The sequence below is a fragment of the Rana temporaria genome, chromosome 2 (assembly GCF_905171775.1).
Source record: "Rana temporaria chromosome 2, aRanTem1.1, whole genome shotgun sequence".
In the NCBI taxonomy this organism is placed as follows: domain Eukaryota; kingdom Metazoa; phylum Chordata; class Amphibia; order Anura; family Ranidae; genus Rana; species Rana temporaria.
The window spans coordinates 464,061,104-464,076,995 of record NC_053490.1 but is presented as its reverse complement, the minus strand read 5'-3'; the positions used below and the strand labels follow the sequence as shown (position 1 = coordinate 464,076,995).

The window sequence follows — 15,892 nt, the reverse complement described above, 5'->3', positions numbered from 1 at the left end:
CCAGCAATACTGTACAATATAGATTCAGTGTGCACTGCAGCAGTGTCACTCACACTGCACACTGAATCTATATTGTACAGTATTGCTGGGCAGGTGGAGTGTGATGATGATATTAATAATTGTACACAGTACGAAATGTTCTAAAATACTGTATATAGTGTTTTTATAATTCAATCAGTTAATATAAACATCTTTGATATTAAAGATGTTATAGAACGTAATTGCATTGTAGAATATAAAAAAAAAAAATCTCAGTTACTTTTCCAAGTAACTAGTTACTTTGCTAATAAAGTAACTGAGTCACTAACTCAATTACTTTTTCGGGCAAGTAACTTGAAATTGTAACTAATTACTTTTTTTAAAGGGAGATGAACAACACTGGTCGTTATAATTTATGAAGCTACGCTAGCCAGTTAAATCATATAAAGTTATATACGTGTAGCCTATCCTGTCTGGTAAGCAGTACTTTTCCTATTTTTAATATGCATTTAACCTGTTTAATTCATTATTTCTCTTCTAGTGTATGGTGAAATATCTGTGCTGCCCCAGATCCTAAAAAAACATTACAAAAAAAAAAAGATGGTTGATGATGAAATCAAATGTGTCCGTGTGCTAGGTGCTGCAACTTAAATAGCCTGAATATTCAGCTCATTTATTTCTCTTCTGAAGGAATACAAGAGGATCTCCAGTGTCTGGGAATGAAGCGTTGTGCAAAGTTATATTTCTAGGGAGATCCTTTTGGGTATGTAAAACACAGCATTCAGGTTTGTATTAACACGCAGAGTCTTTTACTTGGGAAATTAGAGAGTGAGCTTCTATCCAACACCTCTGAGTATTAGGACATGTTGAAAAAATAAGCAGCAATGTGCCAGGTTTAGTATTTCTGTGTCAATGAAGGTCGTAAATGATGTATTTTGCTGAGAACCACCAGTGTGCCAATATCTATCTACAAAGTACATAACACACCTTAAGATTATCTTCCCATTTAGCTTTCAATTTGACAGACATTTTAGTTTCCGCAAAGCTAAAGAAATGTGTCTATACATGTAGGACCGCCGATTCCTGGAAAATCGCTAAACAAGTAATTTAGTATGACACCAGAATAGCAAAAAGCCGGAAAAGTTGATATTTCATTGTTCTGTATCATCGTGATTTCAGGATCACTGGTATACAAATTCTCCCAAATCCCACACAAGTGTCAATGACTTCTCTAGTGTAATGTATATCTTCCAATGAAGGGAAATACAAAAAAATAAATAATAATGGGATGATTAACGTTTCGTAAAGACTCCTCATTTTTCTAGCATTATAAAAACACCTGGACATTCCAACATAAAGCCAATCAATTTAAGTATTGTATCAACTTTCTTCCCCTTAAAATGGGTCCAGATTATCTTATACTTTTAACTCTCCTAAACACAGTGGTTGCTGGTGCTCAAAATTTTTGGGGGCGCAAACAAACTGAAAAAAAAAACATCAATTGCAGCCACTGTGCCCATCAAACACAGCTACTGTGCCAAACGCAGCTACTGTGCCATCAATTGCAGCCACCATACCCATAAATTGCCGTTACTGTGCCATCAAACGCAGCCACTGTACCCATGAATTGTTGCAACTTTGCCATCAAACGCAGCCACTGTACCCATAAATTGCCCCCACTGTGCCCATCAATTGCCGCCAGTGTGCCCAATCAAATGCTGTCAGTATGCCCTGTCAAATGCTGCCAGTGTGCCCATCAATTGCCGCTACTGTGCCCCATCAGATGCTGCCAGTGTGCCCATCAATTGCTGCTACTGTGCCCCATCAGATGCTGCCAGTGTGCCCATCAATTGCCGCTACTGTGCCCCAGCAGATGCTGCCAGTGTGCCCATCAATTGCAACTACTGTGCCCCATCAGATGCTTCCAGTGTGACCATCAATTGCCGCTAATGTGCCCCATCAGATGCTGCCTGCACTTACCTGTCTCGGAGTGAGTCAGCGGCGGTCTCCTGCACCTCCTCCATGTCTTCTTCCGTCCTAACCTAGGCATCCAATCACAGCGCCTGACGTTTAAGCCAATCAGGTGACCGGTAAGAGACCCGGCATTCTGATTGGCTGAGAGGCAGATTCAGTGTTAGCAAAGCAAATACCTTCACTTTGCTAATACACAGCCTACGGATCTAATCAGGCGCTTCCAAAAAAACACTCCCGCCGCTGTGATTCAGGTGCCCGGCGCTGAAAAGGGGCCGGACACCTGAATAGGGGGTTTCAGCGGCGAACATAGATAGATTCATGCAATGCATGAATCCATCTATGGTGATTAGAGCGGTGCAGGAGAGAGGGGGCGGCGCTCCTGCGCCCTTTATGGATGCACCGCCACTGCCTAAACATCTAATGACAACATTGATGTTTTTATGTTCTCAGAACCAGTTCTGTATAGATGTGATAATGTTCAGTCTGTAAGCTGCTGCTCAGGAGTGAACCAGGTATATAGGTTTATAGATGAGAACGGAATGAAAAGGTCTTCTGCATATTTAAATCGCCTGGTGATTTTTATTATATATCTAACAATAAGGGGACGTGCTCCATCGACGAAGCTAAAATGATGATGGAATTGATTTATTTTATCATTATTTTCCCAGTTCTAAATGGAGGGACCTAGTGTCCAGACAATACAAGGAAATATTTCTTAGAAAAGCAGAGCTTATCAGCTCCTACAGGCATTCAGCTCCTGAAACCCACAGTTAAATGCATATATGAACAAATGTAAATGAAGCAACATCCAACATTTATGTATAGAAAAATCACATTCAATTTTTTATTTTTTTAGTTTTGCATTGGGTCTAATGAGTCATGTGACATTGTATAGCTTCAGCTCTCACACCAGTATACCTCCAATGCACCAGAAATATTTTTAAAAACTTTAGTAATAATGTTTTCATCTTTTCACCTATTAAATTATCTGCCCTTGTTGTTTTAACTTTGGATAGTACTGTAAAACATTTTTTTCTGCCAGTAAATACCTTACACAGCCCACTTCCTGTTTCTTGTCTGGTCATTAGCCTAGGCACAGCTCTCTCTCACTCTTGTGAGGGTTTGTCAGGAAGGGAGCGGGGATGCATCATAAGAGGGCCAATGAGAGCTGCAGAGCTGGAGGTGTGTGTCTAAATAAATCCAGAAAGTGAACAGGCAGCAGCTTCAGCTGCCCACAGTTAAAATAGATGCAGCCAGACTCGGTGGAGGGAGAATTCTGCAACATATTTGGCAAGTACAGAATCACAGTATATATAAAATAATATGCAAAAAGATTGGAGGGAAGCTTCAGAATGACAAAGATGTTTTTATTCCAAATTATGTGAGCAGACTGCAGTTCCTTTTTAAGATAACAAAGGAATACATATATTTTTAGGACAAACAGCTTTAATTTTGCAAAGATTTTTTTTTTATTTACTCCATAGAAGAAGATAATATACCTATTTATACTGTGATTACTGTTATTTAAAAAAAAAAAAAAGTTACGGTGTATAAAAATTCTAAGCATTATTCTATCATTTGTCCTTTTTAAAATAAAACGAATGACGCGTACAGACGATCGGACATTCCGACAACAAAACGGTGGATTTTTTTTCGCCGGATGTTTGCTCAAACTTGTATTGCATACACACGGTCACACAAATGTTGTCGGAAATTCTGAGCATGCACTCAAACATTTGTTGTCGGAAATTCTGACCGCGTGCGTGGAATTTGTGCGCCAGAATTGTGTACACACGATCGGAATTTCCAACAACAAAACTTGTCGGAAAATTTGAGAACCAGCGCGCAAACATTTGTTGTCGGAATTTCCGACCGTGTGTATGCGGCATTACACTTTGATTCTGGTACAAAGCATTCAAAGTTATCTACAAATGAAATGACTTTTTTAGTTTTTTGCAATTTTGCCCTTTTTTAATATAACAGTAAAAAAAAATCACAAAAAAAACGGTATAAAACCAAAAAAGTTTAAATATTAATGAATAAAAAGAATCAGAAGTAAAATAATGTCTAAGGGGAGGAGAAGAAGGTGTTTATTAGGGCTAAATAAGGTAAACTGAAGCCCTGTACACATGATCGGTTTGTCCGATGAAAACAGACCGATGAACTAAAAAAAAATAAAACATGTTATAAAAGTCTCTGAGTCATTTTTGACACCCACATGACAATGGATGCACAAATAGGGTCAGTAGTCAGCGGATCCCACCATCTGCTGCGCCTTCTACGTAGACTCGATCCCTTTATCCCGAAAGAAGACATAGCAATCGTGGTGGGTACAATTATCAACTCCAGACTCGACTATGCAAATGCCTTCTACCTCAGACTTACAAAATACCAAAGCACTCGTCTGCAAGTCGTTCAAAATACGGCCGCTCGACTCGTGACTGGGAAAAAAAACATGGGAATCAATCTCACCTTCACTGAGATCCCTTCATTGGTTGCCAGTAAAAGACAGAATCACTTTTAAGGCACTCTGTCTGACACATAAGTGTGTTCAAGGAAATGCCCCCCAAATATCTATGTGAAAAACTAAAATGTCACAACCCCAATCGCGTTCTGCGATCCAACAACCAAAATCTACTCCAGATACCCAAAGCCAGATACAAGTCCAAAGGAGAACGAAGATTTGGAATCCAAGGACCTATACTATGGAACGCTCTACCAACCAGCATCCGGTTGGAGATGAATCACCTGGCCTTCAGAAAAAAACTCAAAACCCATCTTTTCTGAGGGCAAAAGTACAGTAGGGAAAGGATACTAAGCGCCCAGAGGCGATTCAGTATATGTTTCTCACTCACACAATTTTTCCTATGGATAAAAAACCGATAGAAAAAAACGATCGTCTGTGTGCAAGTCCATCGGTCAAAAATCCACACATGCTCAGAATCAAGTCGATGCATGCTCGGAAGCATTGAAATTCATTTTTCTCAGCACGTCGCAGTGTTTTACGTCACCACATTTGGCACGGTCGGATTTTTGACTGATGGTGTGTAGGCAAGACTGATGACAAGACTGATTTTAACACATACTGTAGACAGGTTAATTGGTTTTCTGCAAGCTGGTCGGTAAGTAGGCTTGGTTTTTCCCTGGGCATTCCCCAGGTTTTTGTTGTTATCTGCTTTAGCCTTCCAATGCTACTTACTGTTATGGCCAGCTATAGACGGGGGCAGTGGACATATTTATGCTTCACCTGTGGTGTTTATATTGGTCCATCAGTGCACCAACACCTTTGCAGCCATTGTGCTATATGCTGGGTGCTTGGTGTGCTGTTGTACCTTTAAAGGAGGGGTGGCTTCCCTTCAGTTCACCTGCCCCTGTCTATCCATTAAAATGCATGTGCCTCCACTGTGGGGACGCTCATTGTTTAGTGTTAGGACCACAGATATTACAGGGTGCCTTGGCGCGGCTCTGTGGCTCACGCATGCGTTTGCAAATGCGTGCGGACTGAACCCCTGTTTTTAACACATACTGTAGACAGGTTAATTGGTTTTCTGCAAGCTGGTCGGTAAGTAGGCTTGGTTTTTCCCTGGGCATTCCCCAGGTTTTTGTTGTTGTAAGACTGATGAAAGTCAGCTTCATCGGATATCCGACGAAAAAATCCATCGCATTAGATTCCATCAGATATCCGATCGTGTGTACAAGGCTTAAGTGTAAATAAGGGGATACATGAAAAAAATTTTATATAAAAAAAAAAAAAAAGCCACCTAGACTCTGGGGGGGTGGGGGGGGATGCGACGATCTTCATTCCCTTGCTAACGGTACAAGCCGATATTAAAGGAGTTGTAAAGGAAAAAAAATGTTGCCTAAAATTTATGTCTGCAAGGTAGACAGACAGAATAGTGTAATGATTCTGTTAAAAAACGAGTAAATACCTATTAAATTCCTTCATCTATATCACCTCCGGCATTCTAGTTTCTGTTCTCTCATTTACTTCCTGGTTTGCATCGCTCGTTCATGTAAGAACTACATTTTCCAGTATGCATTGCGGCACGCCCAGTAATTCACACCTCCTTGAAGTCTCTAACACGTAGAGAGCGTCCTGCCGCACAGATGTAGTTCCCAGGAGGGGGTGAGCACGTCACTGACCACCGCAGTAAAGCCTCCCATCACGGTGGTCAGTAAAATCAGACAAGCAGGAAGTGAACAGAACAGAGAAGAAATAGAGCAACTTCTGAGCAAAAACGAACAATGAGGAAGTGAAAAGAGGAATGTCTGCAGGTAAAGGATGCTTATTATGAAAACAATTATTTTCCTTTACAACCCCTTTAAAGTCGGGTTGTAAAGGAAAAATGGAGAAGGAAGGAGAAGGGAGTGGTGAGCAGGAAGCTGCTGTGAGTGTGTAGGAAGGAATATAATTTAGGAGAAGACTTCTAACTGACCATTTTAGGTGACTTGGCATCACCCTTAAAAAAATACCAGCACATACTTATAGAAGAAGAAGCTGAATTAACTGGAGTTTATCTTTACCGTGGTAGCCTCAGTATCACACTAACAAGATCCACTCCCACAGCCACAAAAGGTACATGGGTGTTGGGGTGAAGAGGTTGAAGGAGACATTTTGCTCTGTGTCCCTACACCTAGGACCAATGACTAGAAGAGAAAGGCAAGATGTCGCCCTGCTCTGCTAGCACTTCAATTCTAGTTCACAGCACACTATTCTACCAACAAAATATAATGACAACAATAAGTACCATCCTGATGGCACTGCTAGGCAGGATGGCAGTCTGGAAACTTATATTATACAAGGCAAGAGTCCTGCTCACACTACATTCTTTGTAGATCAAAGCTACAGTCTTTACATATTTTAACCCCTTTCTTTGCTGTTTGAGCTTATACTATTCCCAGAGAAAGGCCTAATTGAGCTTTCAGCTTAAGCGAAACACATGCTAGATGCATCAAAACTAAAGCTGTGCAAAGTCCACCATTCATTTTTATAAAAAAAACAGCCACGGCCTGAGTAGAAATGCCTTCCCCCTGCCAGCATTTTATAAGTAGGGCCCTTAATTTCTGTATGGAAACAGTGGTTTCTCTGCAGAAGTCTGGCACACCCCTTGCCAAGTCAAGCCTATCACTCACTGATCACACACTGTATTCATTTGGGAAAGGAAGGGGCCAGTAAATATGATATATTTTCTGGCTTCTTCCCTGCTCTCCATCCTGGAACATCCCCCTGTGCTGAGCACTCTGTGTACAACTGGCGGGAGAGCAGGGAACCTGGCAGTGCTACAGGGGAGGGGGGCACACAGCAGGAAGCACACAGTGAAGGGCCTGGGAAAGAGGATGATCAGTGCGCCGGGGGGGGCAAAATTACTGGAACCGATTTCCCTGCAGCAGCTGAAATCTGGCTTCTCCTCTTCTCCCTCGTGCCGCTTTCATCTACTGCAGAGGGAATGGCTCCAGTAATTCCCCCCTACACACAGCACCGATCACCATCTCTGTCCACACCTTTTTCCAATTGTCACAGCCAGCAGGATGACATCATTTATCTTTTTAGCAGTCTGTAAGGATGGCATTTTGACCACCACTGCAAGGATTGCATTCTTTTCATGGACCACCAATGTAGTGGGCATTTTTCTCCCTGTGTCAGGATGAGAAAGGCTGACACAGGGATTGCATTGTTATTAGGAAGACCAATTCAGACACTTGCAGAATGAGAATAAGTAAAGCACAACTAATGCATAGCAATGGAAAACAGGCTGAGCAATATAGCTGTATTTTGTACATATATAACTCAAATAACAAAAAGAAAGAAGGTTATTCGGAACATTATCAAAAACTGATAAAATGTGTACAAGTTTATCTTTTTGCAAGGCTTATCCAATAAATTTATAAAGTATAGTATACTCACTTTAAACAGAAAAAGGTATGTCACATAACTGGGGCTGAAAGGGACCCTAGAAAGTTTTTATATGGGATAAGAGGTGGCCCTCTTAAGATTTTGCACCAGGATTCCAAAGAATTTCAAAACCTTGTTTCATTTATTATCCTATTTGTTATTAATGCTATTTGTTATTAATTTGCACATATTAAAGCCTCAAACATTTGCCTTTTAGGAATACTTGCCTCATATCGGTGCCTATGGCGCTCTTCTATAAACTCAGCATTATTGTAGAGTTTCTCTAAAAATAGAAATGTATAGTGATAATAAATCAGTGCAAACAACTATACACAATAAAGTCTAATGCAAATTTTCAGGTTAATTGTATTTGAGAAGATCTTTTTCACCCCTGTGGCTTACTATACTAAATCACCATATGTGGTTTCAGGGTATATCCTTCAAAAACTTGGGGAGACTTATAATAACTTCCAAACCCAGGGATGCAACAGGAAGTGAGAAGAAATCTCTACAAAGTGAGGGGAAGTCTGCTCCAGTCACCAGTACCAGGGTCCCCATGTGAAAATGTACCCCCAACACTTCAGGTGACAATTGTAACATTTTGCATTTCCCTTTACTTTCTGGCTTGGTAAGGGTTTGTGGCAATGAGCTTTTTTTTGAAACATAGAAAAGTGACGGCAGAAAAAAGGTTGAGTAGTCCATTGAGTCTGCCCATTTTTTTTTTCCTTTTTATCGTTGTGTTTTTTTTCTGTTAACTTTGTTGTCTGACAAAATATCTACAGTATGTTTATCCCAAGCATGTTTGAAGCCATTTACTGTTGACTGTCTCACTACCTCTGCTTGTAGTCTACTTCAAGCATCAACTACCGTTTCATTAAAAAAATACTTTCTAATACTAGTTTTGAACTTTCCTCCAGTTAGTTTGAGGTCATGTCCCTGTGTTCTTGATTTTGGTTTCATTGATGTTCTTGATGTATTTAAAGGTTTCAATCATGTCTCCCCGTTCCCTTTATTTCCTCCAGTTTGCTTTAGGAGGGTTTTGCATTCCTATACAAGTCTATAGCAATGCAAAACCATCTGGAAGTTGGTCAATGCAGGTCAGGAGGACGACCACAGGTCAAATGCACTTGTTAATAAATTCTAAATGATCTTAAAGCGGAGTTCCACCCTGAAAAAAATCTCTTCTCAAAAAAAAAAAAAAAAATTAAAAAAAAAAAAAGTTACTTACCATAAATAGCTGTTGCTATGCGGAAGTGCCGAATCTGCCTCTTCATCCACCGTGGTCGATTCTCTTCCTCCTCCTACACTCTGTTTCTTCTTGTGAATGGGGAGCGCTGCATTCTGGGAACTGTGTGTATCCCAGAAAGCAGCCGGCCCATTCACAAAGCTGCTCGCTCATGTGCAGTAGGAAACAGGCAGTGAAGCCGCAACGGCTTCACTGCATGTTTCCCTTACTATGGATGGCTGCGCCTGGAGCTGCAAGGATCGAGGATCGGCCTCGGCGGGGGCCGACATCGCTGGCGACTAGGACAGGTAAGTGTCCTTATTAAAAGTCAGCAGCTACAGTGTTAACTTTAAGTGTTTCAAACGTATGCCACTGCCCAAATCCTGTGAACACAGGCCCTAACAATGGTTACCGGGACATATTAAGAGAGTGGACCCCCCCCCACCAGCGACAAAGCAAAAAAAAATTGACAAGGGTTTTAATCCTTTCCTACATTATACAAAACTAACAAAAAAAAAAGGTTGGGCTATACATATACCCTTACCAGGTAAACCAATTATTAGGAGTGTCTTTGTTCCTGGGGTAAAACCAAACACAAGGCACAGAACAGACCTAAAAAATGTTTCATACACAAAAGGAAGCAGGGAACAAAGCTCAGATTTCCCATAGGTGACACCGATTGTTGTCACAGTGAATAAGATTTTGTGCACTGCAGGATTCTTCTTTTTATGTCAATACTGAAAAACATTTCAAATATGCAAAGTATAACTAACATGCAGGTATCTCAATTTATGTGCAGCATTGGATGAGGACAGAACACTACAAAGAGGACAGCCACCAGAGCATTTAAAGCTAGACTCCAGGCACATAAAAACACATAGAATAATTTATGTATTTATTCATTATAAATCATGGAATGGTGTTTTAAAAGTAACTAGTACCTTAATTTGACTTGGCACCAGCCACTGGTAATTTGTTTGATTCACCAAAGGCAAATACAATGCTCACTTTGCAAAGAATATCCAATCTAATGCATGAAAAATAGCAAAATAATATATTTGCTTGCATGTGATTTACTTGATCATTAAAGCGGGAGTTCACCCATTTATTTATTTTCTGATCTTTTCCCCTTAGATTCCTGCTCGTTTTGTCTAGGGGAATCGGCTAGTTGTTTTAAAATATGAGCCGTACTTACCGTTTTCGAGATGCATCTTCTCCGTCGCTTCCGGGTATGGGTCTTCGGGAGAGGGCGTTCCTTCTTGATTGACAGTCTTCCGAGAGGCTTCCGACGGACGCATCCATCGCGTCACTATTAGCCGAAAGAAGCCGAACGTCGGTGCGGCTCTATACTGCGCCTGCGCACCGACGTTCGGTTTCTTTCGGAAAATCGTGACGCGATGGATGCGACCGTCGGAAGCCTCTCGGAAGACTGTCAATCAACATAAAAACGCCCAGTACCGCAGCCCATACCCGGAAGCAACGGAGAAGATGCATCTCGTAAACGGTAAGTACGGCTCATATTTTAAAACATCTAGCCGATTCCCCTAGACAAAACGAGCATCCATCTAAGGGGAAAAAGTCATATATACGGGTGAACCTCTGCTTTAAAGTGGTTGCAAACCCTCTCATATAACCAGTAAAGTGAATAGCTTCAGATAATACACAGAGATGAAACTAATCCTCCTAAACAGGTTTTATTTGTTTATCTGCAGTCTTCTCTTTTGTACACACCTTCACAAGTGATGATTTAGATAAAATGGTGGAGAGCTGCAGTTAGAGGCCTGAGACACTGTGTGAGAACTGATTGGAGGAAAGGAACACAGTAGAAATGTGTTCTGAATAGACAAGCTGTCTGCTGAGCTCTCCTCCCCGTCACAAATTTTATCTCATGTGTCGGAAAACTTTTCAGAAGTGATGCTAATAACAGAGGAACGGAGCACCAGAGAGAAATGGCACTTAGAGCTTTGAAAAGACACATGTAAACACTGCAGATATATGCAATTTGTTCAGATTCCATGTTGAAGGTTTACAATAACTTTAAGCTAAAGGCAAATTCCCTTGCAAAGTGAACATCCTCTTTGCCTGACTCTGGTGTCTGTAAATTTGGGGATTTAGAAATATAAATCCTTTAGCAAGTACATTTCTGCTATATAAATTTTCTGTGAATTTTCATGGCTATCTATCTTTCTGTCCCCAGTGATGCATACTGAAATGAGAGGAAATGAAGCAGGTCACATACAGCACAGCACATCTTTTAACACTTCCTTACTTTGTACAAGACTAAAAAAGTATGGGCTACAAATGAGCTTTAACAAAATCATACCAAATTTTGGTAACATGGTTACATACTTAGGACAGAATCGGTGGCTGTAAAAACAGTCTTTCTCTTCCCCAACCGCATTGTTCCACCCATGTCACCTGGGTTGTGTTCAGGCATATCAATGATCTAAAAAGAGCCATAAAAAGAAAACTTAATGAACAAAAATGCATTATACTAAGACTACTATAAAATAACAGCATTTTCATATTAACTTAGCTTGAATATATGACATAACATGTACTTTCATGGTCAGCCCTGATCAGCATCGAATAATTTTCAGAATAAACAGTCATACAAATCCAGTACCAGTTCTACTGGCACCAGTCATATAAGTCTGCCATTTCATTCTTGTGCTTACTTACCTCTCCATGACCCTCGGTGTAGAAATCTCCTCTGTTGCTGTCTTTATTAAATAGAATGGGAGCGTACTAACAGCATCTCTACTATAGAAGTACAGCTCAATCTAAAGTGGTTGTAAAGGCAGAAGTTTTTTTTTTTTTTACTTGAATTTTATTAGAAGTAATGGAAGATTCACAGAAGTGTATAGAAGGTATAGAAATATTATTTCCAAGAGCGTACAGAGTTAACAGATATATAATAAACACTGTAGGCAATAAATGTAGATAACTGCACAATAGGTAATGCATTCTATGCATTAAGAAAAAAAACTTTCAGTGTGCAGCAGCCTAATACTTACCTGAGCCCCTTCATTATCCAGGGATATGCAAAAGAGCCTGGGCTCTCTGGGACTCTCCAGCCTAATTGGCTGAGACAGCAACAGGCACCATTGCTGTCAATCAAAGCCAGTGAGCCAATGAGACAAGAGGGGGCAGGGTCAAGCCCGGTTCGGTGTCTGAATGGACAGGCTTTAGAGTGAGACTGCTCGGGTGCCCCCATAGCAAGCTACAGTACTTGCTATAGGGGCACTTGGCAGGAAGGAGGGGCCAGGAGCACTGGTGGGGAACCAGAAGAGAGAAGGATCGGGGCTGCTCTGTGCAAAACCACTGCACAGAACAAGTATGACATGTTTGTCCCTCCTTTAATATCACTTTCTATCTATGGGGAGTTATTGCACAGGAGTGGGAGTCACCAAATGAGATGTTTGCACTGAGGATACAAATACCTCAGGCTATCACAGTGATTTAGAGGTTAATATGCACTGGGTTGTGGAGGGGGTGTCAGGGGTGAAGATTTTTTTTCTCTCTCAAAGTGTAGATATCTATTAAAAGAGAACCTATCATGACAAAATCATGGAGGCTACCATTGCTGACTACTACTTCTGAACATGCTAGTTGTCATGTTAAAGCATTGTCTTCAGTGCTACCTGAATTACCAGCCTGGAATTCGTATAGAGATAAATAATTCTGCCAGTTCTCTGACTTATTTACGATATGCTTATTCTGGGTCAATGAGTTAACAAGTAGTGATGGCAGACAGGCAGCAAGCATGTTTACAAGAAGACCAGCAATGACAGCCTCCATACTTCTCTTACGACAGGCTCACTTTAATGTCAGTGGGAAATCCAGTGGGGAATCCAAGAAGAAGGACTTTAAATGCAAGTCAACAGTTACAGTTTTCACATTTTTGCCATTGAATAATCAATTTAATGTGCGAACACTTCTTTAATGCTGCGTACACACGATTGGAAATTCCGACAAGAAAAGTTTGATGTGAGCTTTTGGCAACCGTGTGTAGGGTTCATCGGATTTTTCAAAAATTTGAGAGCTGGTTCTCATTTTTTCCGACAAGAAAAGTTCTTGTCGGAAATTTCGATCGTCTGTATGCAATTCCGAAGCGCAAATAAAAATGCATGCTCGGAATCAATTTGACGCATGCTTGGAATCATTGAACTTCACTTTCTCGGCTCATTGTAGTGTTGTACGTCACCGCGTTCTTGACGGTCAGAATTTTGTGTGACCGTGTGTATGCAACACAAGTTTGAGCCAACATTCCGTCTGAAAAAAATCCACGGTTTTCTTGTCGGAATTACCGATCATGTGTACGCGGCAAAACACTAATTTCATTAAAACTAATATTAAAAGTATGGGTATATGCTGGAGTATTACCGTATTTATCGGCGTATACCGCGCACTTTTTTCCCCTTAAAATCAGGGGAAAATCGTGGGTGGGCGATATACGCCAATCCCCTCTGTCTCTCTGAGCCTAGCGGAGTGTACTGCGCACTCGGCTAGGCTCGGCCACGCTGGGCTCCGCCCGCCACAGCCTAGAGCCGAGCCGAGTGTACTGCGCACTCGGCTACGCTCGGCTCTGCCCGCAGCCACTCGAGAGGAGCCGAGAGAAGCAGAGACAAGCCGAGAAGAGCCAAACACACAGGAAATCTGGCTTCTCTCTGCGCCAAATCCAAAAACTAACACCGCTTCAACCCGGGCAAGGTGCGGATGGACTCGCAGACGGACACGCTGGACGGAGACGGACACCTGGATGGAGGCCGCAGACGGACACCTCCAAAGCCGCAGACGGACACCCACAAGGCTGGACGGACCCCGCGCAAGAATGCCGCAGACGGGCACCCACAAGGCTGCACAGACGGACGCCGGACAAGGCCACCGATGGACGCAGGGCAAAAATGTAAGTTTTCTTTTTTTCCTTAAACTACCTTTCTAAGGTTGGGGTGCGCGTTATACGCGGTATACCCCGATAAATACGGTACTTATCGAGTTATATTTAGGATAGTGCTGCCCACGGCAGGAGAGAAGACTTTGAAATTCAACCACAAATGATTCACCTCTCCAGAATTTTTACCACAACTGACATATATCACTTAAGCCTACCTAGAGAGAGGATTAAGCAGCAAGATGTAATTTGTAGCTTCAAATAAGCCCCAGGCACATGTTTCCCATAGTTAGCTTGTCTCTTGGTGATCTGATAGCTCTGCATAGGTGAACCAATAACTACTGACATTAAGGCAACTCATTACTACATACAAAACAGGCCTAGTCACTGCTATAAAAAGGTGGCAGGCCAGAATAAAATTATGCAATTTGCAAAATATATATGTCTTAGGTGCAGTTATGGCACATCGAATTTATAGACTAATAAATATTTTGAAATTAAAAGCCTTTTTGCCTCTCCAACTGTATGTCATACCCTTATAACCCCACTGATAAGATCTGCTCCCACCACTAGGGAAGAGGTTTGGGTTCGCCACTACTATGGATTCACGATGAACCCGGGAATTGCAAATAGTCAACTTTTGACCGACAACTTTGCAGGTGTGCCACCAGAAATAACATACAACCCATAGTGAAGTGCATAAGCCTTTGCCCCTGGTCAACTGAGTCACAAGAGCCAGAGTGAAGGAATAGATAACCCAAGCCCCTTTCTACTAGAAGGGTGAGTTCACAGCAGCCATATTGTCAAAGTGTGTTGAAACTGTTATGCCCTGTACACACGACCAATTTTCCTGACATGCCAAAACCCAAAGTTTTTCCCGACATGATTCCTCTCAAGCCTGCCTTGCATACACACGTACTGTCAAAAAAACGTTTGACCAAAGCGCAGAGACGTCCACACGTATGACGGCACTATAAAGGGGATGTTCCATTCAAATGGCGCCACCCTTTGGGCTGCTTTTGCTGATCCTCGAGTTAGTAAAAGTTTGGTGAGAGAAGATTTGTGCTTTTCAGCCTTGTGCTTTTCAGTCCGTTACAGCGTGACGAATGTGCTATCTCCATTCCGAACGCCAGTTTTACCAGAACGAGCGCTCCCATCTCATACTTGATTCTGAGCATGCACGTTTTTTTTCCCCTCGGAAAAGCATACACATGAGCGGTTTTCACGACGAGAAAAAGACCAACGGGAAACACTACGGGAAAAAATAGAGCAGGTTTGAATTTTTCGTTGGGAAAACTGCTATGGAGCATACACACGCTTCCAATCTAACAAATTGCAGTTTTCTCATCGGGAAAAAAGGTCGTGTGTACATGGCATTAGGGACAGCTGCATTTCTGTGGAAGAAGCTGTTTTTTTTTTTCTTTGTTAATTCTGGCATTAGAATATGTTCAGTATGGAAGTGCTCATGCTTGCCATGCCTTTAATAGTAGCTTGCTTATTAGCCCTACAAATAGCCAGATATGAATAAAAAGACGTTCATGTGGTTCCTGAAAAGTTCGCAAACTGGACCTTGGCAGCTTCACTCATCCCTACTCACCACAATCACTGGGCTAGATTCAGGTAGCTGTTACGGCGGCGTATCTCCAGATACGCCGCCGTAATTTCAAATCTGCGCCGTCATATCTGTACGCCGATTCTCAAAGGCAGATACGTTAAAAAAATAGGCTTCCTCCGCCGACGTAACTTGAATACGGCGGCGTATAATTGTCTGCAATATTACACTGGCCGATAGGGGCGCTTCCGTTGTTTTCGGGTAGAATATGCAAATGACCTAGATAAGCCGATTCACAAACGTATGTACGCCCGGCGCAATTTATTTACGTCGTTTACGTTAGGCTTTTTAGACGTAAGGTTGCTCCTGCTATTA

The 15,892-nt window shown here is 41.7% G+C and overlaps 1 protein-coding gene across 5 annotated transcripts in view; it reads right to left on the bottom strand.

Moving 5' to 3' along the window:
- CTPS2 (CTP synthase 2) overlaps positions 1 to 15,892 on the bottom strand; it is a 414,745-nt gene that overhangs the window by 99,704 nt on the left and 299,149 nt on the right. For all 5 annotated transcript variants that reach the window (XM_040338655.1, XM_040338657.1, XM_040338654.1 and 2 more), the window contains 2 exons: positions 11,421 to 11,517; positions 8,074 to 8,129 (listed from right to left, as the gene is read on the bottom strand). In XM_040338655.1, coding sequence (XP_040194589.1) covers positions 8,074 to 8,129; positions 11,421 to 11,517 — 153 coding nt within the window. The remainder of the gene's footprint in view (positions 1 to 8,073; positions 8,130 to 11,420; positions 11,518 to 15,892) is intronic.